The 15,355-nt window shown below is 42.9% G+C and overlaps 1 protein-coding gene across 1 annotated transcript in view; it reads left to right on the forward strand.

Moving 5' to 3' along the window:
• Window positions 1-15,355, forward strand: part of LOC5517882 (dynein axonemal heavy chain 7) — a 43,053-nt gene that overhangs the window by 26,560 nt on the left and 1,138 nt on the right. The window contains 17 exon segments of the mRNA XM_048721080.1: window positions 992-1,155; window positions 1,275-1,428; window positions 1,659-1,792; window positions 1,905-1,962; window positions 2,133-2,266; window positions 2,428-2,560; window positions 2,815-3,017; window positions 3,103-3,178; window positions 4,036-4,214; window positions 4,352-4,418; window positions 10,430-10,522; window positions 10,827-11,165; window positions 11,514-11,600; window positions 11,603-11,737; window positions 12,142-12,303; window positions 12,410-12,656; window positions 14,953-15,260. Of these exon segments, the coding sequence (XP_048577037.1) occupies window positions 992-1,155; window positions 1,275-1,428; window positions 1,659-1,792; window positions 1,905-1,962; window positions 2,133-2,266; window positions 2,428-2,560; window positions 2,815-3,017; window positions 3,103-3,178; window positions 4,036-4,214; window positions 4,352-4,418; window positions 10,430-10,522; window positions 10,827-11,165; window positions 11,514-11,600; window positions 11,603-11,737; window positions 12,142-12,303; window positions 12,410-12,656; window positions 14,953-15,260 (2,673 nt within the window).

Here is a 15,355-nt window from a genome sequence, read left to right on the forward strand (position 1 = left end):
GGCAAATATACTCACAGAAAGCTAAATCCCCGAATAGTTTGACTGTTTTGTTTGTCTGAGCGGCGAAGTCAAGTGAGAAAAAAAAAGCGACGAGCGATAAAATGGCTGTGATACTGCGTTTGATTCAAATCCCGACACCAGCACCCCAGCTTGTATAATAACAACATAATAATATAACATATAAAAATAACATCAAAGAAGTACAGTAATATCTCCCTCTTTATTTTCTCACTATTACAAAAGCTCAGATACTTCAGCTTGCTGGCTTTTATCATCACAAAAATGCATTCCCTCGCTACAAGGATAACTTTTATGAAATGTATTTTTCTTGGATTCCTTCTCAATTCACCGAAATACAAAAATCAATATTATATCTAATATCTAACTTACAGATTTAGTTTGACCATTAGGAAGGATAATGAATGTTGAGAAACCACGGAGAAGCAGCAAGTTAGAGCGAAAACGGTGATTGAAGCACGAGGTTTTCCGCTCTTGATTTTGAATGAAGTCTCGTTTTTGAAATCTTGCAATCCTCGAAGTACTACATCCCCTCAATAAACTGCAACTGCCCGTATTCTTGATGCTAGAATGAAATTTTCGATGGTATTTGTGCAAATAGGGTTTTTTTTTTTTTCGGTTTCATGTCACAAAATAGCGGCAAACAACAAGATGTAAATGCCAAAGCGCGGAGGTAGGGTGAGTAAAAATGCTCACGCGCAGTGGTGGGGTGGTGGTTACTAAAAATAGCCGGATTCGGAATCGACATGGCGCGCGTGTTATACCAAAGTGTCCCTCTCTTATCTTATGCTCTCTTGTTCTCACGTATTCCTCGTGACATCTCCACGCCTTTAACATGTTGTCGTTTCCACGCTTATTCAATCTTCTCTACACTTATGACACCTTCTCCACATTTCTAAAATCTTGTTCACACTTCTCTCACTGGCTCTCTTTCTTTCTGGTGCTGTAAAACGGTACTTTGCTTGTGTCACAGGAACAAGCGAACAAATGGCTGAACGACTGTAAGACGAACCACATTCCCTGCTCAGATGACTTCTCCGTCACCTCTACACTAGGCGAGCCCGTCAAGATACGAGACTGGACGATTTTTGGTCTCCCTACAGACAGTTTCTCCATCGAGAACGGAATAATCATCAAGTACGTAGCGACCTAGAACAACAAGCTAGTAGAGTTGATAGAGGTGATGAAAGCATACCTCTTTCCTATTTATCACATTTATAAAAGGTCTAATGATGAGCTTATTTCTCTTTTGATAGTAACGCCAACCGCTGGCCACTGATGATCGACCCTCAGGGCCAAGCCAACAAATGGATCAAGAACATGGAGAAGAAAAACAACCTGCACGTCATCAAACTGACCGACGCCGACTATGTGCGAACACTAGAAAACTGCATTCAGTTTGGCACTCCGGTAAGTATTCAAAAATTTCCATAGATTCCTGTTGTTTTATTGCCTTTTTGTGCTATTCCGGTTCATAACCTAAGATAATGTATGATCGTATCTGGTTTGTTGGTGCGTTGTCTTGTCCCTCGATCAAAAGAGCGATTCAACCACCTCTCTCTGAGTGCCTTCTGGCTTTCGTTGAATTCAGAATGATTAATCTCCATGGACTGATTGATAGTTGTGTCATTGTCGTTCAGGTTCTACTGGAGAATGTTGGCGAGGAGCTCGACCCGCTGCTTGAACCATTGCTGCTAAAGCAGACCTTTAAACAAGGCGGCAGCATTTGCATCAAAGTCGGCGACAGCGTCATTGAGTATTCCAAGGACTTCAGGTATAGACTAACAAATGTTTCACCAAGGTTGTACAAAACTGTTTATAATGCAGGTGTAAGTCGATAAGCTTGCCCCAATAGCACCTCAACATACGTTGTCATCTGTTCACAGGTTTTACATCACAACCAAGCTTCGTAATCCGCACTACTTGCCAGAAACTGCTGTTAAGGTAACGCACTTCACACCACGCAATCCGTGTCGATAACGATCTCTGTGTTGTCTCTTAAACTTTGGAAAGGATTCGCACGCGTGTCGTATAACGTGACAGCTGCTCGTTTTATGTTCTACGAACTTTGGTAAAAAAAATCATGTTTTAACACGGGTTGCGTTACATGACAGGTCACGCTACTTAACTTCATGATCACGCCAGAAGGTCTCGAGGATCAGTTGTTGGGTATCGTGGTGGCTCGTGAGCGGCCCGAGCTGGAGGAAGAGAAGAACGCTTTGATCTTGCAGAGCGCAGAAAACAAAAGGTGCGTAATTACTGAAGCTAACATGTACAACGGGCAACAACCCAGTTCTATTTGTTTAAAACTGGGTTAACTATTGGTGTACGTACTTAATCGCCTCGGGCTAGCTCACATGTTTTGTAAGGCGAGCGGTTATGCTGACCTTTTTCTGTGTTGCCTTGCAGACAGCTGAAGGAGATCGAAGACAAGATTCTCGAAGTTTTGTCCTCATCGGAGGGCAACATCCTGGAAGATGAGACCGCCATCAACGTCCTCTCCTCCTCAAAGGTCCTCGCAAACGAAATTTCCGAAAAACAGGTACGTGCCAAGTCTTCGTTACATAGAAACGCACTATACGCTAGTCCTGTTGACTTTTTCTTGATCGTTACTTGAAATGTAACACGTAACAATAGGATCACTGTGTGTACGTCATTGGTCACGCGCTGTAGAATATCGTGCGCTCGCGCGCGGCGATCCCGCGTGTGTTATAAGCTGACGTCGTCCAATACGCATTTAAGTTTATCCTGTTCTCCCTTATTTATTTTTTTGCTGTTTATTTATTTGTTCTTTAGGCTATCGCCGAGGAGACGGAGGAGAAAATCGACAAGACCCGAATGGGCTACACTCCCATCGCCGTACACTCCGCCATTTTGTTCTTCTCCATCGCTGATCTTGCTAACATCGAGCCCATGTACCAGTACTCTCTCACATGGTTCATCAACCTATTTATCATGTCCATTGATAACTCGGAAAAGTCCGAGGAACTTGATAAGAGGTAAGCTTGAACTGAAGGTAAACGCACTTTCCATCTTGTACCTATTTTGATTAAGTTGCTCATTTTGTTTTATTTTATTTTGCAGGCTGGAGAACCTGCGAAATCATTTCACATATTCGTTGTACTGCAATGTTTGCCGATCTCTTTTCGAAAAGGACAAGGTATTTGTTAGTATTGATTTTGCCAGTGAGGGCCCAGTAGGTTGTTGTAAGGCGGTAGTCTTTTTTTTCTACACTGCTTATTTCTTTCCTTTGTTTACACGCTGTGTACATTTCTGTGGTATTTTCGTTTCTGGCCTTTCAAGATTTTTGCCGTGTGTGTGTACATGACTTATTTTCTACACTTAGTGCCTACACTACACTACTTGCTTATACCTTCAGTTATCACGCTTTGTTAATGTGCCATGTTTGCAGGCTTTTCTTAAATATATTTTTAAAAACATCTTGTGTTTTTGTTTATACCCCTTTTTCTGTGCTTTGTTTGGTACCCGCTGTTTTCGCGCTTTTGGTGAGATAAAGTAACTCGGATTGTGTCTGTTTGGTACCCGCTCTTTTCGCGCTTGTGGTGAGATAAAGTAACACGGATTGTGTCTGTTTGGTACCCGCTGATTTCGCGCTTGTGGTGAGATAAAGTAACACAAATTGTGTCTGTTTGGTACCCGCTGATTTCGCGCTTGTGGTGAGATAAAGTAACTCGGATTGTGCCTGTTTGGTACCCGCTGATTTCGCGCTTGTGGTGAGATAAAGTAACACGAATTGTGTCTGTTTGGTACCCGCTGATTTCGCGCTTGTGGTGAGATAAAGTAACTCGGATTGTGCCTGTTTGGTACCCGCTGTTTTCCCGCTTTTGGTGGAGATAAAGTAACTCGGATTGTGTCTGTGTTCGCGCTTTTTGGTGGAGATAAAGTACTCGGATTGTGTCTGTTTTCGCGCTTTTGTTGGAGATAAAGTAACTCGGATTGTGCCTGTTTTCGCGCTTTTGGTGGAGATAAAGTAACTCGGATTTTCCCTGTTTGCAGCTGCTGTTTTCGTTTCTGCTCTGCGTTAACATCCTCATGCACGACGGCGAAGTCTGCCGGGACGAGTGGCGTTTTCTGCTGACCGGAGGGGTAGGTCTGGACAATCCTCACTCTAATCCTGCTTCCTGGCTACCGAGTAGGTCCTGGGACGAGATTTGCCGACTGGACGACATGAGCAAGTAAGTCCATAAGTCCATACTACTAAGAGCTTTTTAAAATATCCTTGCAAAAACAAATATTCAAGACCATATAGCTATTTCCAAACCCCTCAGGGAGTTTACAATTTTAAATTATATTTATTCTTGTAATTTTGCAGGTTTAAAGGTTTCCGTCAAAAGTTCCCGCGTACCTTGGAGGGCTGGAAGAAGATCTATGACAGTAATGTGAGTATAACATGTTGTTTTTCGCCGTTCTTCTCATTAAACTGACTCATGTCTCATCTAACTGACAAACTGACTCATGTCTCATCTAACTCACTCATGTCTCATCTAACTCACTCATGACTCATCTAACTCACACATGTCTCATCTAACTCACTCATGTCTCATCTAACTCACTCATGTCTCATCTAACTCACTCATGTCTCATCAAACTCACTCATGTCTCATCTAACTCACACATGTCTCATCTAACTCACTCATGTCTCATCTGACTCATGTCTCATCTAACTCACTCATGTATCGTCTAACTCACTCATGTCTCATCTAACTCACACATGTCTCATCTAACTCACTCATGTCTCATCTGACTCATGTCTCATCTAACTCACTCATGTCTCATCTGACTCATGTCTCATCTGACTCATGTCTCATCTAACTCACTCATGTCTCATCTAACTCACTCATGTCTCATCTAACTCACTCATGTCTCATCTAACTCACTCATGTCTCATCTAACTCACTCATGTCTCATCTGACTCACTCATGTCTCATCTAACTCACTCATGTCTCATCTAACTCACTCATGTCTCATCTAACTCACTCATGTCTCATCTAACTCACTCATGTCTCATCTAACTCACTCATGTCTCATCTAACTCACTCATGTCTCATCTAACTCACATATGTCTCATCTAACTCACTCATGTCTCATCTAACTCACTCATGTCTCATCTAACTCACTCATGTCTCTTCTAACTCACTCATGACTCATCTAACTCACACATGTCTCATCTAACTCACTCATGTCTCATCTAACTCACTCATGTCTCATCTGACTCATGTCTTATCAAACTCACTCATGTCTCATCTAACTCACTCATGTATCATCTAACTCATGTCTCATCTAACTCACTCATGTCTCATCTAACTCACTCATATCTCATCTAACTCACTCATGTCTCATCTAACTCACTCATGACTCATCTAACTCACACATGTCTCATCTAACTCACTCATGTCTCATCTGACTCATGTCTCATCTAACTCACTCATGTATCGTCTAACTCACTCATGTCTCATCTAACTCACACATGTCTCATCTAACTCACTCATGTCTCATCTGACTCATGTCTCATCTAACTCACTCATGTATCGTCTAACTCACTCATGTCTCATCTAACTCACTCATGTCTCATCTAACTCACTCATGTCTCATCTGACTCACTCATGTCTCATCTAACTCACTCATGTCTCATCTAACTCACTCATGTCTCATCTAACTCACTCATGTCTCATCTAACTCACTCATGTCTCATCTAACTCACTCATGTCTCATCTAACTCACTCATGTCTCATCTAACTCACATATGTCTCATCTAACTCACTCATGTCTCATCTAACTCACTCATGTCTCATCTAACTCACTCATGTCTCTTCTAACTCACTCATGACTCATCTAACTCACACATGTCTCATCTAACTCACTCATGTCTCATCTAACTCACTCATGTCTCATCTGACTCATGTCTTATCAAACTCACTCATGTCTCATCTAACTCACTCATGTATCATCTAACCCACTCATGTCTCATCTAACTCATGTCTCATCTAACTCACTCATGTCTCTTCTAACTCACTCATGTCTCATCTAACTCACTCACGTCTCTTCTAACTCACTCATGACTCATCTAACTCACTCATGTCTCATCTAACTAACTCATGTCTCATCAAACTCACTCATGTCTCATCTAACTCACTCATGTCTCATCTAACTCAATCATGTCTTATCAAACTCACTCATGTCTCTTCTAACTCACTCATGTCTCTTCTAACCCACTCATATCTCATCTAACTCACTCTTGTCTCATCTAACTCACTCATATCTCATCTAACTCACTCATGTCTCATCTAACTCACTCATATCTCATCTAACTCACTCATGTCTCATCTAACTCACTCATGTCTCATCTAACTCACTCATGTATCATCTAACTCACTCATGTCTCATCAAACTCACTCATGTCTTATAAAAGTCACTCATGTCTCATCTAACTCATGTCTCATCTAACTCACTCATGTCTCATCTAACTCACTCATGTCTCATCTAACTCACTCATGTCTCATCTAACTCACTCATGTCTCATCTAACTCACTCATGTCTCATCTAACTCACTCATGTCTCATCTAACTCACTCTTGTCTCATCTAACTCACTCATGTCTCATCTAACTCACTCATGTCTCATCTAACTCACTCATGTCTCATCTAACTCACTCATGTCTCATCTAACTCACTCATGTCTCATCTAACTCACTCATGTCTCATCTAACTCACTCATGTCTCATCTTACTCACTCATGTCTCATCTAACTCACACATGTCTCATCTAACTCACTCATGTCTCATCTGACTCATGTCTCATCTAACTCACTCATGTCTCATCTAACTCACTCATGTCTCATCTAACTCACTCATGTCTCATCTAACTCACTCATGTCTCATCTAACTCACTCATGTCTCATCTAACCCACTCATGTCTCATCTAACTCACTCATGACTCATCTAACTCACACATGTCTCATCTAACTCACACATGTCTCTTCTAACTCACTCATGTCTCATCTTACTCACTCATGTCTCTTCTAACTCACTCATGTCTCATCTAACTCACACATGTCTCTTCTAACTCACTCATGTCTCATCTAACTCACTCATGTCTCATCTAACTCACTCATGTCTCATCTAACTCACTCATGTCTCATCTAACTCACTCATGTCTCATCTAACTCACTCATGTCTCATCTAACTCACTCATGTCTCATCTAACTCACTCATGTCTCATCTAACTCACACATGTCTCTTCTAACTCACTCATGTCTCATCTAACTCACTCATGTCTCATCTAACTCACTCATGTCTCATCTAACTCACTCATGTCTCATCTAACTGACTCATGTCTCATCTAACTCACTCATGTCTCATCTAACTCACTCATGTCTCATCTTACTCACTCATGTCTCTTCTAACTCACTCATGTATCATCTAACTCACTCATGTCTCATCTAACTCACTCATGTCTCTTCTAACTCACTCATGTCTCATCTAACTCATGTCTCATCTAACTCACTCATGTCTCATCTAACTCACTCATGTCTCATCTAACTCACTCATGTCTCTTCTAACTCACTCATGTCTCATCTAACTCACTCATGTCTCATCTAACTCACTCATGTCTCATCTAACTCACTCATTTCTCATCTAACTCACTCATGTCTCATCTAAATTAATCATGTCTCATCTAACTCACTCATGTCTCATCGAACTCACTCATGACTCATCTAACTCACACATGTCTCATCTAACTCACTCATGTCTCATCTAACTCACTCATGTCTCATCTAACTGACTCATGTCTCATCTAACTCACTCATGTCTCATCTAACTCACTCATGTCTCATCTAACTCACACATGTCTCTTCTAACTCACTCATGTCTCATCTAACTCACTCATGTCTCATCTAACTCACTCATGTCTCATCTAACTCACTCATGTCTCATCTAACTGACTCATGTCTCATCTAACTCACTCATGTCTCATCTAACTCACTCATGTCTCATCTAACTCACTCATGTCTCTTCTAACTCACTCATGTCTCATCTAACTCATGTCTCATCTAACTCACTCATGTCTCATCTAACTCACTCATGTCTCATCTAACTCACTCATGTCTCTTCTAACTCACTCATGTCTCATCTAACTCACTCATGTCTCATCTAACTCACTCATGTCTCATCTAACTCACTCATTTCTCATCTAACTCACTCATGTCTCATCGAACTCACTCATGTCTCATCTAACTCACTCATGTCTCATCGAACTCACTCATGACTCATCTAACTCACACATGTCTCATCTAACTCACTCATGTCTCATCTGACTCATGTCTCATCTAACTCACTCATGTCTCATCTAACTCACTCATGTCTCATCTAACTGACTCATGTCTCATCTAACTCACTCATGTCTCATCTAACTCGCTCATGTCTCATCTTACCCACTCATGTCTCATCTAACTCACTCATGTCTCATCTAACTCACTCATGTCTCATCTAACTCACTCATGTCTCTTCTAACTCACTCATGTCTCATCTAACTCACTCATGTCTCATCTAACTGACTCATGTCTCATCTAACTCACTCATGTCTCATCTAACTCACTCATGTCTCATCTTACCCACTCATGTCTCATCTAACTCACTCATGTCTCATCTAACTCACTCATGTCTCATCTAACTCACTCATGTCTCATCTAACTCACTCATGTCTCATCTTACTCACTCATGTCTCTTCTAACTCACTCATGTCTCATCTAACTCACTCATGTCTCATCTAACTCACTCATGTCTCATCTAACTCACTCATGTCTCATCTAACTCACTCATGTCTCATCTAACTCACTCATTTCTCATCTTACTCACTCATGTCTCATCTAACCCACTCATGTCTCATCTAACTCACTCATGACTCATCTAACTCACTCATGTCTCATCTAACTCATGTCTCATCTAACTCACTCATGTCTCATCTAACTCACTCATGTCTCATCTAACTCACACATGTCTCTTCTAACTCACTCATGTCTCATCTAACTCATGTCTCATCTAACTCACTCATGTCTCATCTAACTCACTCATGTCTCATCTAACTCACTCATGTCTCTTCTAACTCACTCATGTCTCATCTAACTCACTCATGTCTCATCTAACTCACTCATGTCTCATCTAACTCACTCATTTCTCATCTAACTCACTCATGTCTCATCTAAATTAATCATGTCTCATCTAACTCACTCATGTCTCATCTAACTCACTCATGACTCATCTAACTCACACATGTCTCATCTAACTCACTCATGTCTCATCTGACTCATGTCTCATCTAACTAACTCATGTCTCATCTAACTCACTCATGTCTCATCTAACTCACTCATGTCTCATCTAACTCACTCATGTCTCATCTAACTCACTCATGTCTCATCTAACTCACTCATGACTCATCTAACTCACACATGTCTCATCTAACTCACTCATGTCTCATCTAACTCACTCATGTCTCATCTGACTCATGTCTCATCTGACTCATGTCTCATCTAACTCACTCATGTCTCATCTAACTCACTCATGTCTCATCTAACTGACTCATGTCTCATCTAACTCACTCATGTCTCATCTAACTCACTCATGTCTCATCTAACCCACTCATGTCTCATCTAACTCACACATGTCTCATCTAACTCACTCATGTCTCATCTAACTCATGTCTCATCTAACTCACTCATGTCTCATCTAACTCACTCATGTCTCATCTAACTGACTCATGTCTCATCTAACTCACTCATGTCTCATCTAACTCACTCATGTCTCATCTTACCCACTCATGTCTCATCTAACTCACTCATGTCTCATCTAACTCACTCATGTCTCATCTAACTCACTCATGTCTCATCTAACTCACTCATGTCTCATCTAACTCACTCATGTCTCATCTAACTGACTCATGTCTCATCTAACTCACTCATGTCTCATCTAACCCACTCATGTATCGTCTAACTCACTCATTTCTCATCTAACTCACTCATGTCTCATCTAACTCACTCATGTCTCATCTAACTCACTCATGTCTCATCTAACTCACTCATGTCTCATCTAACTCACTCATGTCTCATCTAACTCACTCATGTCTCATCTAACTCACTCATGTCTCATCTAACTCACTCATGTCTCTTCTAACTCACTCATGTCTCATCTAACTCACTCATGTCTCATCTAACTCACTCATGTCTCATCTAACTCACTCATGTCTCATCTAACTCACTCATGTCTCATCTAACTCACTCATGTCTCATCTAACTCACTCATGTCTCATCTAACTCACTCATGTCTCATCTAACTCACTCATGTCTCATCTAACTCACTCATGTCTCATCTGACTCACTCGTGTCTCTTCTTGTGCCAGGAGCCGCAAACCATGCCCCTTCCGGGCGAGTGGGAAGAGAAATTTGACTTTTTCCAGAAAATGGTGTTACTGAGATGCTTAAGACCAGATAAGGTGAGCTTTGAAATATTACATGAAAATGGTGTCTCCATAGTCCCATAGTTACATTTCTTTTTTGTTTAACCCTTTTGCCCCAGTGGCGGCCTAGACCGGACTATATATGTACCCGCAATTCCAAAACGTTGAAAGCAAAACATATTCGGATACTCAACAACCTAACCAGGAAATAGATTGAAGTAATGTGATATTAATTAATCAACTTTCTAAAAAATCACTCTTGATTTATGACAAAGTTGTGAACAAGTGTTAACAGTACAATAGAGTGGTGTAGGGCTAAGCTGTTGTTTGGTTTATTCAGATCACGCCGTGCGTACAGAACTTTGTCACCGTCAAACTGGGCAAGAAGTACATCGAGCCGCCCCCATTCGACCTCGGCAAAGCGTTTGCTGATTCCAACTCTTGCGCTCCCCTCATCTTCGTGCTGTCTCCGGGCTCAGATCCCACGGCAGCTCTGCTTAAGTTTGCTGATGACCAGGGATTCAGCGGCTCCAAGCTCAGCTCTCTGTCTCTAGGTCAAGGCCAGGGTCCTATCGCTCTGCGCATGATCGAGAAGGCTGTCAAGGACGGCACATGGGTTGTACTGCAGAACTGCCATCTCGCTACTTCGTGGATGCCCACATTGGAGAAGCTCTGCGAGGTTAGTTTATTTATTTATCTTTTGATTAATTTTTTACTTTGTCCTTCTTATTTATTCGTGTTACCTTTATCCAAGAACTCACGGTATTTTTTTCTAACGTCGCATTATCATTATCTAAGAACTCGAGGTATTTGCTCCTAACGCCACGCTATTTGTTCCTAACGTCGCGTTATCATTTTCTAAGAACTGGCGGTGTTTGTTCCATCCTAACGTCACCTTGTCATTGTCTAAGGACTCACTCTATTTATTCCATCCTAATGTCGGCTTATTGTCTAAGAACTCACGGTATTTATTCCATCCTAATATCGCCTTATCATTGTCTTAGAACTCACGGTATTTCTTCCCTAGGAGTTGAACCCTGACACCACACACCCTGACTTCCGCCTGTGGCTTACTAGCTACCCTTCGCCCAACTTCCCTGTCACAGTGTTGCAGAACGGAGTAAAGATGACAAGAACGGAGTAAAGATGACAAACGAACCACCAAAAGGCATCCGAGCCAACATCATCAGGTCCTACCTAGGCGATCCCATCTCAGACCCGGAGTTCTTTACGGGAACCGGCCAGAAATCGGTACGCACAGATGGCCTCGGGTCCGTTTGATTAAGATCGTTGGAAGCTACTGTGTATAGACACAGGAATCAGTTGAGATGCGTGTTGTTGCTGGCCTTTTTATGGCCAATTTGTCTAAATGCTTTAATTGATTGAAAAACGTTGGTCTCTTGTGAACCACTTTGCCCTGGGCCGTAGCTGCCAACGGGGGCAAAGGAGAGGGGATGAAGGCTGCCTCCTTAGTAGGGCAGTAATTTACAAAAGTTATGAAAAAACAGCGTCTGTCCTCGAAGTAAATGAAAGAAAATTTCTGGGGCTTGCCCCCCTTGAACAAAGTTTTCTTGCTACCGCCTTGCCTTGTTCAAACATTGGTGTTGATGGAGGTGTGTTTGTTTATTAAAATTGCCATGTGTTTGTACTGATAGCCGCAGTTCAAGAAGATGTTATTCGGCTTGTGCTTCTTCCACGCGCTAGTGCAGGAGCGTCGTCAGTTCGGTCCTCTTGGATGGAACATCCCGTATGAGTTCAACGAGACCGACTTGCGTATCAGCGTACAACAACTGCATATGTTCATGAACAAATACGATGTAAGTTAACATATCACTGTTGACATACACGTATTAAGTCATCGTATCACGTCATCAATAGCATTTTTTGACTGATTGTGTGACGTGTTTCTGTTCCCGTGCCCAGGAGGTACAGTACGAGGCGCTCAAGTACCTGACAGGCGAGTGTAACTATGGAGGTCGCGTGACAGATGACCGTGACCGCCGCACGCTGCTCACTATCCTCAACAAGTTCTACACTCCTGGTGTCATCAAAGACGATCGCTATAAGTTCTCACCAAGCGGAAATTACTACGCCCCGGACGATGGGGACTACGAAACGTACATTGAGTACGCGCGCAGTCTTCCCCTCATCAACCACCCAGAGATATTTGGTACGTAGCCCTTTGTGTATAGTACGCCAGCAGTCTTCCGCTCATCAACCACCCAGAGATATTTGGTACATAGCTCTTTGTGTATAGTACGCACATCTTGACTTGTACTCAGTGTTTAGGCTTTTTTCATGTTTTGCCGAGATATCCGTTACGACACGCCTGTACTCAAGACGTTTGTGTCTGGGATGCGGTGCCTTCTTTTAACAAACACAAGTGGCCCCCTTTCCAGCGATGGTTCTGCTATCTGAAGTTTCTTTCTTGGCATTTTTACCCCAATCAGGCACGCTTGTGTGTTCTCTCTTACACCAGACATGCACACTAATGTGTTTTGTTCTCTCTTACACCAGGCATGCACGCTAATGTGTTTTGTTCTCTCTTACACCAGGCATGCACGCTAATGTGTTCTCTCTTACACCAGACATGCACACTAATGTGTTTTGTGCTCTCTCACACCAGACATGCACACTAATGTGTTTTGTTCTCTCTTACACCAGGCATGCACGCTAATGTGTTCTCTCTTACACCAGACATGCACACTAATGTGTTTTGTGCTCTCTTACACCAGGCATGCACACTAATGTGTTTTGTTCTCTCTTACATCAGACATGCACGCTAATGTGTTTTGTTCTCTCTTACATCAGACATGCACGCTAATGTGTTTTGTTCTCTCTTACACCAGGCATGCACGATAATGTGTTCTCTCTTACACCAGGCATGCACGCTAATGTGTTCTCTCTTACACCAGGCATGCACACTAATGTGTTTTGTTCTCTCTTACACCAGGCATGCACGCTAATGTGTTCTCTCTTACACCAGGCATGCACGCTAATGTGTTCTCTCTTACACCAGACATGCACACTAATGTGTTTTGTTCTCTCTTACACCAGGCATGCACGCTAATGTGTTCTCTCTTACACCAGGCATGCACGCTAATGTGTTCTCTCTTACACCAGACATGCACACTAATGTGTTTTGTTCTCTCTTACACCAGGCATGCACGCTAATGTGTTCTCTCTTACACCAGGCATGCACGCTAATGTGTTCTCTCTTACACCAGGCATGCACGCTAATGTGTTTTCTCTTACACCAGGCATGCACGCTAATGTGTTCTCTCTTACACCAGGAATGCACGCCAATGTGTTCTCTCTCACACCAGGCATACACGCTGTGTTCTCTTACACCAGGCATGCACACTAATGTGTTTTGTTCTCTCTTACATCAGACATGCACGATAATGTGTTCTCTCTTACACCAGGCATGCACGCTAATGTGTTTCGTTCTCTCTTACATCAGACATGCACGCTAATGTGTTCTCTCTCACACCAGACATGCACGCTAATGTGTTCTCTCTTACACCAGACATGCACACTAATGTGTTCTCTCTTACACCAGGCATGCACGCTAATGTGTTCTCTCTCACACCAGGCATGCACGCTAATGTGTTCTCTCTTACACCAGGCATGCACGCTAATGTGTTCTCTCTCACACCAGGCATACACGCTAATGTGTTCTCTCTTACACCAGGCATGCACGATAATGTGTTCTCTCTCACACCAGGCATACACGCTAATGTGTTCTCTCTTACACCAGACATGCACGCTAATGTGTTCTCTCTCACACCAGGCATGCACGCTGTGTTCTCTTACACCAGACATACACGCTAATGTGTTCTCTCTTACACCAGGCATGCACGCTGTGTTCTCTTACACCAGGCATGCACGCTAATGTGTTCTCTCTTACACCAGGCATGCACGCTAATGTGTTCTCTCTTACACCAGGCATGCACGCTAATGTGTTCTCTCTTACACCAGGCATGCACGCTAATGTGTTCTCTCTCACACCAGGCATACACGCTAATGTGTTCTCTCTTACACCAGGCATGCACGATAATGTGTTCTCTCTCACACCAGGCATACACGCTAATGTGTTCTCTCTTACACCAGACATGCACGCTAATGTGTTCTCTCTCACACCAGGCATGCACGCTGTGTTCTCTTACACCAGACATACACGCTAATGTGTTCTCTCTTACACCAGGCATACACGCTAATGTGTTCTCTCTTACACCAGGCATGCACGCTGTGTTCTCTTACACCAGGCATGCACGCTAATGTGTTCTCTCTTACACCAGACATGCACGCTTATGTGTTCTCTCTCACACCAGACATACACGCTAATGTGTTCTCTCTTACACCAGGCATACACGCTAATGTGTTCTCTCTTACACCAGGCATGCACGCTAATGTGTTCTCTCTTACACCAGACATGCACGCTAATGTGTTCTCTCTTACACCAGGAATGCACGCCAATGCGGACATCACTAAGGACCAGCAGGAGACGCATCAGCTGTTTAACAGCATCCTGCTGACCCAGTCGCGCTCTTCTTCCGGCGGAGGTCGGTCTGACGATGAGATCGTCGCCAGCGTTTCCGAGGACATCCTCAGTAAGATGCCGCATGAGTTCGACACGGACGCGGCACTAAGGAAGTTCCCGACCACGTACACGCAGAGCATGAACACCGTGCTGGTGCAGGAGATGGTGCGCTTCAACAGGCTCATCAAGGTGGTGCGCTCTAGCCTCGTCAACATACAGAAAGCAATCAAGGTAGATAAAGCTACTTTGTGTCTTGATGTACCACATGCGCCCTGCCGTATTGTGGTTCAGTGTTCAACTAAGCGCTAGCTTAGGTTGCGCTTCGC

Source organism: Nematostella vectensis, chromosome 2, assembly GCF_932526225.1.
Source record: "Nematostella vectensis chromosome 2, jaNemVect1.1, whole genome shotgun sequence".
Classification (NCBI taxonomy): domain Eukaryota; kingdom Metazoa; phylum Cnidaria; class Anthozoa; order Actiniaria; family Edwardsiidae; genus Nematostella; species Nematostella vectensis.